This window comes from Manis pentadactyla, chromosome 9, assembly GCF_030020395.1.
Source record: "Manis pentadactyla isolate mManPen7 chromosome 9, mManPen7.hap1, whole genome shotgun sequence".
In the NCBI taxonomy this organism is placed as follows: domain Eukaryota; kingdom Metazoa; phylum Chordata; class Mammalia; order Pholidota; family Manidae; genus Manis; species Manis pentadactyla.
The window spans coordinates 19,406,862-19,419,891 of record NC_080027.1 but is presented as its reverse complement, the minus strand read 5'-3'; the positions used below and the strand labels follow the sequence as shown (position 1 = coordinate 19,419,891).

Here is a 13,030-nt window from a genome sequence, read left to right as displayed (position 1 = left end):
AAAATAAACATATTTGATGGAGCTAATATTTATCCTCATAGCTCTTCCAAAACATTTGCACCCCACAGGGTTCACAGAGGGTTAAGAAGAAGATGAATGTTTTGGCAAGCATTTTTGAACTTTCTGGAATAAGAGTATTAGGCAAGGTCAAGGTTGGGTCTGCATTGCTGGTACAATTTTATTTAGTAATGGGGAAAAGTTTGGGTTTCCCTTTAGGTCTAAGTTTTGTATCTCCCATCTCTGTTTCCCTAGTCTGTTCCCCACAATGCCACGCCATAATTATCACAAGGTGGCACCTCTGGTGAGGTCACTGTGTGCCAAGCATGGACTGCAGTATGTGAATAAGCCCATATCGAAGGCATTTGGAGACATCGTCCGGTAAGAACAGTCTCTTAACTCACAGCTCTCATTTCCCTTCACTGTTCGTCCCTAGAGTAGCCAGTCACTTATGAATCATTCACCCAACAGCTGTTTATTAACGGGCATCTGCATGCCCAGCATGGACATGAGACTCTACAGGGAACATTAACACCAGCAGCAGTGATAATAATAATTCTTACCACTTACCTGCTGCTGCCTTTTAGGTACTTCCTTGTGAAGAACACCTTGCTGCCCTATGTGATTCCAAGCCTCTTCAAACCAGGGCTATGTACTATGTCTTTGTATCCCCCACAGAACCTTGACATTCTTTAGAATTTAAGTAGAAGGAGAGACACTCGAATCACCTGGTCCATAGTTGCAAAGTTAGATGCCTGTAGGGTCCAGTGGGACATAAATGCGTGGATCAGGCAGGGGTGCCTGACCAAAAGTGGAGGGACCCGTGGAAACTAAAACCCACACTCATCCTGAAGCATTCATAGTCCCCTCGAGAACAGTGCACTGGTCAAATTCATAGCCAATGATCTGGTAACTTTCTCTTTCTTTTAGGATTAGACAGAAACAAAAGAAAAAAAACAGTATTTTGAATGAAACCAACAAGGACCGGCTTGCTCTGATCAGATTTCTGATGGCGCTCCAATTTCAGACTCTCTCCCACTCCCCTCCTCCTTTTCTGCACTCCAGATACCTGGCCCCTCTTCAGTTGCTCCACAAGTCCCTGCCCCTTGCCATTTCATGTCCTTTGCCACCTTTACTTTGCTTAGAATGTTATTCTAAGCCCCCACCTCCTCTCATATCACCTCGTCAATTTCCATTCACTCTTCAAAGTTCATCTCCAATGCCTTCCTCATCTCAGCCGGCTCTTATCCCCCAGACTTAAGTGGTCACATGTTCTTGCAGCACCTGGTTATCATCATTCATGATCTTTATCACAATCATGATTAAATAACATATTAAGCAATAAATGATCTAGTATGTGTCCCTCCAGCTAGACCAGGAACTACATGTGGACAGGACTCACATCTCTTCCCTATTCATTGCTGTATTCCCAGAGCCTAGAAAAATATCTTTCACATTATAAAAGAGGACGGGCAGGTGGATACAGGATGGGCTAGTATACGGGTATATGCTTTATCTTATGAAAACTCAAGAGAAACTGTTTTTTCTAGGTTCAAGATAACACCTAGAGAAAAGGATAGGTGATGGCTTGGGGTACAGGAGAGAATAAAATGAGAGAAAAAAATCAATCTCCCCCATAAAGGAAAGGTGAACTCACCTGCAAAATCAATTCAATGTATCTGACTCCCTTCACTGGGCTACAGAGAAAGATATCTTTCAGATATAGCTGAAAATGACAACATTGCCCTGATCCAAGTGAAAGAGCAAATGTCCCAGGGAGTCGCTCTTTTGACAGTAAAATCTCACCTGCTGATGATTTTGTTTCTCCCCCGGACAGGGCCTTGAAGAAATCTGCAGCCCTCTGGATGGATGCTTACTATGAAACCTGATGCAGAATGTCAGCCTTGACATGCATGTCAAGCGCATCTCTGAAGAGGGCTTAGTGAATGTGCTCTTTCCTGCTTACCTGTCAGCACCATGGACATACCTGAGTGTGCCAGGACTGTGAATGCCAAGTGCACACGATAACCCTTTTCCCTGAATATTTTCTCTGCAAATACAAAGCAAACACAAGATGGCTTTGGCCACGGTAACAAAAGGGAAATGGGAGCCACGTGTTTTTACTTCTTTAATAGGACTTTGAGCTTAGTCATGCCAATAGACGTTAGTCAGATCACCTCAAACCCTGGGGCCTAAGTACAGAAGTGAGGCAAAAGTTTTACTGATGAAGTGGGCATAGGAAGAAGAGGGCGAAAGGAGAGACTGCTAAGGGGCACTCGGGGAAACAGTGCAATTGCTCCTAGAAGAGAACCATGTATTTAAGAAGTTCCTACAGAAGCACACATTTTTGCTTATTCCTTTTTTAAATATGTGAACTTCTTTTTCTTTAAAAATTGAAGATGATTAACAATAAAATCTCTTTAAATATTTCAGTATTCACTTCAGATTTTCATTATTGTACCTGCATATGTATAATTAGTGTGTATAGATATTTTCTTTCCAAATTATAAAATCTTAAAGGAGTTTTCTACAACTTGGCCTCGTAACAACTGATCAAGCAGGTTAAGAGTCTATATTTAAAGGTTACTTGTCTTCTGCTGAAAGACTGTTCTTGAATATAAAATTTGTTGACCTCATCCCTACCCACCAGCAGCAGAACTACTATATCTGATTACTGAGTAACTCTAATGAAAAAAGGAGATGTTTTCTTCTATAAGGTAGATCCCAGGTTGTGTTAAGACATTTTTCAATCTTGGCATGAAATTAAGCATGTCTTAGGACAAGAGAGTTTCAATGAAGGATGAATGGACACTTGTGGATAAAATTGCAATATTTCCAGAATCTCTCGTCTGGCCTTAGTGCATCTCTGTATCAATAGGTGTTTCCAAGGGGTGGAGAGTAGTCCATTTCCATATCAGTAGTGCTTTCAAGAGGGTGGAGAGGTGAGCAGGCTTGGGGACCAGAGAGGTTTTTTTGGGTGGGGTGGGGCACTTCTTTCCAGCCAGGACAGGGAGAGACATGGGCGAGCGGGAGTAGACTAATTCTTGTAAGCAATAAATGGGTTTCTCCACTTTATTTTCCCTTTGACTATTCCGGTTTTAGAGATTTTCCCCCCAGAGTTACAACATTCAGTACCATACTGATGTCTAGTGTCTATGTTTTTGCTCACCTATTGTTGGGGTCGTATTACAGCTGATCCTACCTGCAGGGAAGGAAAGCAAAGAGCACAAACTTCCATCCATGCTCACAGCAACTCAGCACTATGAATCTATCTGTTGTCTGCAATGCTCCCAGAAAGCATTTCATTCCCTTGCTCCAAACCCTGAAAAATATTTTTTTTTCTTTTTGTTTGTTTGCTTCATAATTAAATCACTGGGCTCAGGAGCAAAGACCAGATACAAGGTAGGGCAGGCAAGGACAATACAGTAAATTACTCACAGGTCTTGGCGAGTTAGGCATGCATGTCAGAGCTAAGAAAGCAAGAACCAAGGAATACTGACATGGTCATAATATCAAAGAGGGAAGTAGGACAAAGGATGAAAAGGAAGGAAAGCTTTGTTGACTTCATGATTCTCCATAATATGAGCCCTGGATGGATGTGGCAAGAGTCCAGATCCCTCCCACTGATGGACCTACAGCTAATACTTCCTGCCTGGAGTTGCAGATGGGAGTGGGCCACCGCGGATGGTTTTCTCTGTGTCATCTGGCTCTACTCCCAGAGGTGGTCAAGCCCTGTTTGCTCTCCTGGTCATTGAAATAGCAACCAGACCCCTCCCTGGACTGTACAAACTTACCACCTCAAAGGCATTCCTCCCTCAGTGTCAAAACTAGTCCACTTGGTAGCTGGCCAAATGGAGTTGTGACTGTGTAACTGAACAAATCTGGGAGATTTAGACAGATTATGTAGGGAAAACGTGAAATCAGTTCAAAAAAGGTGCTAGGTTAAGAACAAAAGTTCATGATGGAGTAACTTTTAAGTTGCTTTGTGGGTTGCTGCTCAGTAAGATAGTCATTTTCCTGAATGCGATATCTCAACTGAGTTCTCCTTCTCCCCTGTGACTGGTATTTGCACATGAGGAAGCACATGACTACATTTCTACTACTTCTCATAAGCTTCCCAGAGGAGGAGATCCAAGGTCAGTGACTTTCTCAACTTTCCAGACCACTGAGCATTGAGTTAGAATTTAGGTGACAGATCCCACAGTTCATTCCATTTCTTCCCTCCGTACTGCAGGGCTCTGCTCCATGGCCCTATGAATGAAGGTGGCTTAACCAGCCAGGCTTCTGCCTCTTTAACTTTAAATGACCCCTAAGAGTCATGGACAGGCCTGCCTAAAACTCTTCAATAGATTCCTGGCTCTTGGAATAAAGACAAACCCCAAGATAACCGACAGGCATTGCTTGCATTGCTCTTCCAGTGTACCCTGCCCCAACCTGCACCACTCTGGCCCTTGCTCCTTCTGCGTCAGCCCCAGTGGCTTCTTTCAAATTGTCACACTCCCTTCTGCACAGGATCTTTGCTCCTAACCCCAGTGTCTGGACGTCTCTGCCACCCTTCCCACCCTCCCTCCTTCTCACCTGAGACAAGTCCTATGATAAATCTCATTTTATAGATGAAAAACTTGCCTGATATCACAGGTAAGAAGTGATGGAGTAGAGTTTCAGATCCAGGGATATCTGATTCCATAGTCAAGAGGCTCACAAATTTCCATGCTGGAAATTCCAAGTAAAGGAGAATTAAGTGACATTAGAGGACATGGACAATTGGCATTTCTGGAATATCTTTAATAGCTTCCAGGAGCTGATGGAATAAGCATCAAGGCAGTTATCTTCCCACCTCAGTGAGGACAGGCATCCCAGGGAGGAAAACACAGAGGAGAATGTGGCCGTGCACAGCAACCACTTAGAACCAGTCCCCACTGACTGACTTCCGCGCACCGATCCTAAAAGGGTATCCGGCTCAGAGAAAACTCACAAGCTGAGACTGAACCTTTCAGAAAGGACACAAACTGAATTAAACATGGAGGAACAGGATGAAGAAATAGGTTTGAAATTTTGTGGTGACTTAGCACAAATTCAACCCAAGGAAAATTTACCTCCCCAGTGGCTATCTTCCAGGGTCCTTCCCTGAAACCTCATTTCATCCAAAGATCCACTCCTTCTGGCAAAATTAAGCAGTGGGCAGTTGTGTGCATTATCCACTGGACATCAAGTTAAGGGTGACTGGATGGAAAGTCGGGAACCTAGATTCTAATTTCAGCTCCTCACCTGAACACCTGATGATGAAACTGGCCAGGTCATTTCTACACTTCATACCTCAATCTGTAAAACAGGTGTGGTGCATTACCTGACCTATATACTACATCATAGCTTGGTTGGGACAATCAAAGGAAGTAAGGCAAATGGAATAGTTTCACAAGCTGGGAACACCCATTCAGGTGATTATTGTTATTATTATAATGAAGCTTCCTCCCATCCTAGACCCACCAAAAGCAAGAGAGGAACACAGACCCACAGGGTGGAAAGATACTGAATCATTTTAACAACATAGGTACTTTTCCCCAAATAAGAGTCATAAGAGTCACAAGTGAGAAAATGATTTCTCCTGTTGTAACAAACACCCATGAGTCACCCTCCACGGCTGACTGTATTAAATCCCCTGGTACCAGGACCCAGCTTTTAGGCTGGAGGGATAGTAGAGAGGCAAGGGTTCTAAGAGCACAGTTCTCATTGTTTGAAATCATACCAAATATAAGTATACTGTTTGTTGCTTAATCAGTCTATTACAAAGAATTTTCTTGACTATTTCCCTGCTTCTCATCAACTCTAGAGATGCAGAAAGTATAGAAAATTGAACTTAAACTCTATTGATGGCAGGAATATACTCAGGTACTTTTTCCTTCTCAGCATTATTTATGAAAGTTTGCAAACAGACAGAGATGTTGAAAACATTTTACAGTGAACATATGTATAGCCATTGCCTAAATTTCAACATTAATATTTTAGTAAACTATATTATTTTGTGTCTATCTATCTGCTATCTCTCTACCCATTAATCCATTTTATGCGCTTCCAAGTAAATTTCCAGGGGCTTCCTCTCAAAAAATAAACTCAGATTATGCAAATAACAATGTATAGTTCTCCTCTTCAATAAAGAATTGGTGAAAATTGTGTAGCATCTTCAAATTGAAAGGAATTTTGCTATGTTAAGGGAATATAACCTGCTTTACTTTCTGCAAAATCAATTATTGATTCAAAACAGAATAAACCTCTTCGGGCATAGATTTATCTTCATCACTCTCCTTCATTTGGCAATATATTCTGAGCATCTTCTACATGTCAGGCATTGGCCCAGGTGATATGAACAAGAGAGACAGAAGCCTGGCATCTTGGAGCTTACATTCAAGCTGGAAAAGACAGGCAATAAACAAGTAAATGGAAGAAAGAGCAAGATGATTACACATGAAGAATATAAACAGGGTGCTGTTAGAAAGATCAGCAGAGGGCTTGTTTAGATAGGGGGTCAGGGAAAGGTGAATATGAGAAGGACGTGAAGGAGCCTGCCTTGACAGTCTGATGAGCAAAACCATCAGAAGCAAGTTCAAAGGCACCGAGGCAGGAACAAACTTCTGTTCAAAGGACAGAATGGGGAGGCCTCTGTGACTGTGGAACAGTAGGCCAGGTTTTATCCCCACTTTCGCTTCACCTTCATTGCTTCATGAGTATATGCTGCCTAGACTTCTCAGCAACATTCGAAAATAGTTTTCTATCGTGTGTACAAGCATATTTCATCTGGGACATCTTCCCAGGTTTACTGACAAGGTTAATTCTCCCTTTATAAGCTCTGAGGCTCTGTGCACCTCATTGATACAACTTATTTCTGCCTGTACACCCTCTAAAATTCTATAAGGACAGTGACCTTGAACACTATTACTTATTATTTTATTATCAGTCCCAGTTGATTGTTTGACATTGAGTGGGAGTTCAAAAACTGTTTCAGTGAATAAAAACAAGGGTAGATAAACCTGGAAAGTTAAATTGGGTTCCTATTCAAAAAAAATCTAAAATGCTAGGCTGCAAAGTATCTGGTAAGCTAGATAGGTCCACAGAGAATCTTTGAGTCAGAGAATAGTATAATTAGACTTGGGCTCTGCCAAGGACCTTTCTGAGGCCACGCAAAGGATGCTGTAAGACTGAGTGGGATGGAGGTGGGGGGACCAGCTAGGCAACTATTGTGACACCTGAGTAAGAGATAATGTGAACCCGAGTTCAGCTGGTGGCTGGTGATACAAATATGAAACAGAAAGGAATAAATGGAGACACATTATAGAGGCTGGATTTACAGAACATGAAGTAATTAAGTATTGGGGAACCTACAGGCAATCCAAAGGTTATATTGTAGGTGGCAACATCAACAAAGGGGAAAAGTAGAAGATTGAGCAAAAGCAAAGAGTTGCTTTTAAGTATCTCAAGTTCATGGTCTTGCAAGAAAACCTAAGTGGAGATGCTAGCAAGTACTTGCAGAAAATGCCCTTCTGAACCTTGGAAAGGAAATAAGGACAAAAAATACTAGCTTGGACATACTCTGCAGAGAGGTCACCAAGAAAGAGAGTAGAGGGGTAGACTTGACTTGTCAGAGAATCTTAAGGATGTTTCCACTGTAGAGTTGGGGAGAGAAAAATGGGGCAGCAAAAAATGAAGGAGATTAGCTGAGTCCTACCAGGAAACACAAGAGAATGTAGGAGGCAGAATGTGGGAGAGGAGAAAGGTTAGAGGATGACTAATAAAGCCAACTACCAAGAGATGGCACTACAGAGAAGAGTCCATTTAATTTCATTTAACTTTGTTCAGTTTGCGTAAATTGAATTGGGTTCATCTCAAGAAGGACCTGAACCTCCAGGCTAAAGAAAATATTCTTATGCTGCCACTTGATTCTAAAAGGAATATCGTGTTAATGTTTGCAAGTTTGCCATCATTTTTAAAACAGAGATGAAGGTTTTTGTATTTGCACACCACCAAAAATTTTTCAGTAATGTTACAAACAAAAACTTGGAATATTTATATAAAACATAAGGATAAATGGAATAAAATGTTCATCTCTAAAAATGACCCAGTCAGCTAACCTGAGAGGTGAAGGATCAATAGCTCAGCACATCAGGATGTCCCAGCACACGGGTTGGAAAGTTTCAGTCTTACCACCTCAGGGACATGTCTGGATTTCCCGGCTAGTCCTGCGGCAGAGAGTAGTCAGCACCCCTTCAGTTGTATCATTTGTTAAAAGACTGAGACACTAGCATGTCACCTGGTAAATAGCCCTGACCTGACAGCTGCCTCTCCCTGATGCCAGACCCCTTTTACCAGGACCCACACCCCAATCTGCCCCAGAATGAGGAGGCAGCGAGGGGATGAGTGGGTCATAATTTTTCATAACTCTTACACCCTGTTCAATGTATTGAGAAAGCAGCTTATTTACAAAAGACAAAATCCTATCCAAAATAAAACTGAAATTCTAGGTCTTGAATGATTTGAATGTGACCATTTCAAAGTGGCCTACAAAATCACCCAGTTAAGAGCAAAAACCAAAGCCACAAAATGTCTCTACTACCTAGTGACAAAAACAGTAAATAATCTTTCCACTCATGACAAGCATTCCACACATTCCTGGTAATTGCTGCCGAGATGCCATTCTGGAGCTCCCTGTTCAGCACGTAGACCAAGAAGACACCTAAGTAGACGGAATTATTAAAGGAGTTATTAAAGCCTATAATTTGGAACCCTTTGCTCAGGCAATTGAAAAAGGTTGCACAAGAGTGATCTGGGTCCCTTCTTATTTGACTAATGAAAAGAATTTGTATTCTGACACATGATTTATTAGAGGAAAGACTGAGCATGGTGGAAGAGATGAGAAAATGAGGCCACCCTCAGCCACAATGGGCAGTTTCTAGCCATCAGTGTGCAGTGACCAGAGCCTTGAACCTGGGTTCTCTTTTAACAGTTACACATCTACTTCTAACTAACCATGCAATCGTGAGCTTACCCCTTCCTCTCTAGAGATTACCTCCTCTAGTCATAAATGATGAATGAAATACAAGGCATTATCTGGGGTTTTAAAAATACAATGCATGCTTAAGTGTCAGTCCCATGCCTGGCACCAGTCAGCTTCTAGGAGCTGCTACTGCATTAGCTTCTGAACTGTTCTCTTTGTTTCCCTTCTTCTTCACTTATAAGAACCTTTGAACTTGATGTCCTATCTACCTGGAATCTCCCAGACATCTGCAGGAGGTCATACCGATTTATCAATCTGGTCTTTGTCTAGCCAATCCAATTTATAAACAGGGTCTCTGTGCCCTCCCCCACCAAGATTGCTGATCATTCCCTAAGCACTGTTTTCTTTCTTTCATAATATTTAACACCATCACATAATATTATCATATGTATTAGTCATCTCATCTCACTGGAATATTAAGTTTTAATGCAGAGATCTGAAAAGGTGCTTGACAAATGAATAAATGGGTTTACGCATATCGTTGCCATTTGTAAAATGTAAGGAGAATGGGAAAACAACATCAGCTCCTTGAAATAATTGATTTTTGACTAATTAGTTTCTATTCTCTAGCCCCTATGCTGGCCTCAGATAGGCACTCCACAAATTCCTTTTGAAGGACCACCTTTTTTAACTCCTGGAGCCATCAGATGCATCTCAAAAAGGTACTGGAGTGGGTGCAAGGTCCAGACCTGGCTGCAATATCTGAGGGCAAAGCCACCGGGGGTGTCCAATGGAGTAATATTTGGAGAACTTCCAATGCCCAACTTCAGAAAACTCAACAAGGAACTATGAAGATACTGTATTGTAGCTAACATGCACTGCAGGCACATGGAATTTGGGCACGTCATTGCTCTACTCTCAAGGAGTTGACAATTTCATTAAGAAAACAAGACTAATATAAGTTATAAATATAAAATTAATATGGTCCGGAGCTGTGTCAAAAATAGCTGGAGCAAGGCTTGGGGGTTACTTGACACCTGCGCAGTGGCTGCCCGGGGCCTGGGACACAGTGCCCCAAATTATCCCGCCCCGCGCATGCGCACAAAGAAGCCGCAGAGCCAGCCAGGCCCAGGCCATGCTGCAGCCGGGGAAAGGCCCTGCCAGGCTCCTTCCTACTGGTACTAAAGAAATTGAGGGAGAATCCCCACACCAGGTGTGCCTGGATAAGGAAAAGGGGGAGGAAAACCGGAGGAAGCCGAGGCCCCACTGGTGGCCAGCACCATGGCCTTCGCCGCCTTCCTCCTGCCCATCTGGTACACGACCTTCCCGGGTGACAACCAATCTCCCCTTGGGCACAAGGCCCCCGATGCCTTAGTGCTGGAGCATGGCATCCGCGCAGCCCCAGCCACCTGGCCCAGAACCCGCCCCTGCTGTGGCTGAGCTGGAAGGGAGGACGTCGGCCAGCGCCCCCAGGGCGTCTGCACTGTCCTCCTCCACCGCAGCCGTCCAGCCCTCTGGACCCGTGTCCTGTGCAGGTTGGTGATGGGCCCTTGGGCAGTGCCCCCGCCTCATCCAAGGAAGTCCCCTTCCCACTGAGGGCTGCTTGTGCGTACACACCCAGGAGCCCCTCCTCCAGGGGAGGCCCTGCAGGGAGCCCCTCGGTCCCCACCCCTCGGCCCAGCCCCCAAGGCTGGGGATAAAAATAACAGTCCCATCAGCCACAGTCCTAGTCTCTGTTGGTAGGTGTCCTGCAAAGGGTCAGGACCCGTGGAGTGAGCCCCTCAAGATAGAAATCACATTTTGCATTTCCTCAACTCCACCCTTTACTCCCGCATTCACTTTGCCACAGATCACTGGGAAGCTCAGACAAAAATAATAATAATAAAAATAATACCAGTCGGCCACCCCTAGGATAGCTTAAGCAGCTACAGGGACAGCAGGAAGGAGAGCTCTGATTGATCTACCTTTTCAGCAAGCTGCCTGGATCACCACTTGCCCCAGGTTTCATAGGGGTGCCCCACGGGATTGTTTACTCTGACTCAGCTGCTGAAGGCATCCAGTGTTTGTCTCTTTGGAACCCTATAGACCCGTTAGCAGCTTTTCACCATTTTCAGTTTTGACAAAGTCCATTACCTAGCCTCTTGAAATCCACTTTCTGTTTCAATTTTACTGAGGGTTTTTTTTAATTTTGGTAATGTCATATCTGACTTTTCTGCACTTTATTTTAACCTATTCCTTCTACCTTCATCACAGTTAAATGGAACTAACCATTCATAGTTGATCAGAACAAGAATCTAGGAGTCAAACTTCATTTATTTCTTTCAATTCCTTAATCCAAGCCCAAAGCAATTCCTGTATATTCACCTTCTCAAAATAGTGCAATTAGTTATCCTTGTTTCCCTTTGCTTTTTACTACCCTGATTCAAGCCACTATTCTCTCACAATTGAAAGACTGTGTGAGTCCCTTTTATGGTCTCCCAACTTCCATTCTTGCTTTTACAATTTATACTCTAATCAGCAGCAAGAATAATCGGTCCAGCACAATAATATGTCTAATATCATTTCCCCCACCTACGCCTACAATGACTCCCTATCACCTTTAGAATAAAATCCCAACTCCTCACTATGACTCTGAAAGCCCTACATGATAAAGCCTCGCCTGGGTCTCTGACCCCACGTGTGACTTGTTCCCCTTCTGCCTGTCCAGCCTGCCTTCTTGTCCCTAGGACACATGAACAAGCAAGGCTCATTCCAGTTTCCACTTCCAAGACTTTGAACCATCTTTTCCCTCAGTAGGTTTGCTCTTCCCACTACTGGCTCTATAAGAAGGCCTCCCCTGACTGAGGTGGAGCCTCCTCTCAGGCACCATCACTCCTTGGGATTTTATTTTCCTTACAATATTTATCCATGTCAGAAATGAGCTGGCTTATTAGTGAGTTTCCTTGTTGATACTCCATTTCCAGACACACTAAGATGCAAATTCCATGAGAATCATAGCCACATGTTCCTATTTCTTATGTGTCTCCAGTGCCTAGAACAATGACTAGCACATAGTAGATGCTAGTAATAATATCTTTTGCGATAACATAGAACATTTAACATAGAACCACTGAATATATGTTTTTCCTCGAGACAACAAAGATACCTTTTTCCATTTTGGTTCTTTTCAAACTTTGGGTCTGGCTAAGCCTGGTGACTGAGATCTTACATTCTGGATTCAAACTGCCTTATTTGAATCCCATCTTCATTCTGTACTGTCCATGTGGTCATGGCTGAGTCATTCTGCATCTCAACCACAGCTCAATTATCTGTAAAATGCAGATAATCACAGTTAAAGATAATTTAATTATTTAAAGAAAATTTAATCCACCATTTGTGTGTGGATTAAACAAGATAATACATGTCAAACCTTTTAGCCCAATGCCTCAAAATAGCAAGCCCTCAATAAGCATTATTATTATTATTGGTGTTGGTTTTGTGCTCTCAGTAGTCATCGCCATAAAATAGAAGGGGTAGATTTCTCTATCAGAGATAATGCCTCTCTCATTCACAGTCATTCATTTATTCCATGAAGATTTAAGTACATACTAGTTCCAGACACTGCTAGGCACCACTTACACAAATACAAACACATATGCTTGCCTTCAGGGAGCTCACATCCAACACATTAGCAGTTAGTACATAGGGACAAAGGATACATATATGGGAAGAAAGAGAGAAAGTTTTAAGTCACAAGGGTTGGGGAGGAAGCAGGTGCACATTTCCCTGAGCCAAGAGTCAAAGGATGAGTATGAATTAACCAGAGGGAGGAAAGGTGAGTGGTGGGAAACTGGAGGGAAGCAGGGGGCAGAGGTTTTCAGAAGGCATGGCAGGAAGAAACACTGTTTAAAGAGCAACCAAGGTGCCTTTGGTACCTTTGGCGTGGACAGCGGCGGGCAAATCGAGACGATCCTTGTGCGCTGAGCCAAAGAGTTTGATCTTTATCTTGAAAGACATGGGGAGTCACAAAAGGAATTTAGTGAAGGTGCATTTATAGAAGGTGAGATG

The 13,030-nt window shown here is 43.0% G+C and overlaps 1 protein-coding gene across 3 annotated transcripts in view; it reads left to right on the top strand.

Annotated features, from left to right (window-relative positions):
- Window positions 1-2,436, top strand: part of LOC118909697 (fatty acid desaturase 2-like protein FADS2B) — a 32,080-nt gene extending 29,644 nt beyond the window's left edge. For all 3 annotated transcript variants that reach the window (XR_005023732.2, XM_036880421.2, XM_036880422.2), the window contains 2 exons: window positions 253-378; window positions 1,835-2,436. Coding sequence is in view for 2 of the 3 variants with exons in the window: in XM_036880421.2 (XP_036736316.2) it covers window positions 253-378; window positions 1,835-1,886 (178 nt within the window). In the remaining variant the exon portion in view is untranslated. The remainder of the gene's footprint in view (window positions 1-252; window positions 379-1,834) is intronic.
- The last annotated feature ends 10,594 nt before the right edge of the window (window positions 2,437-13,030 follow it).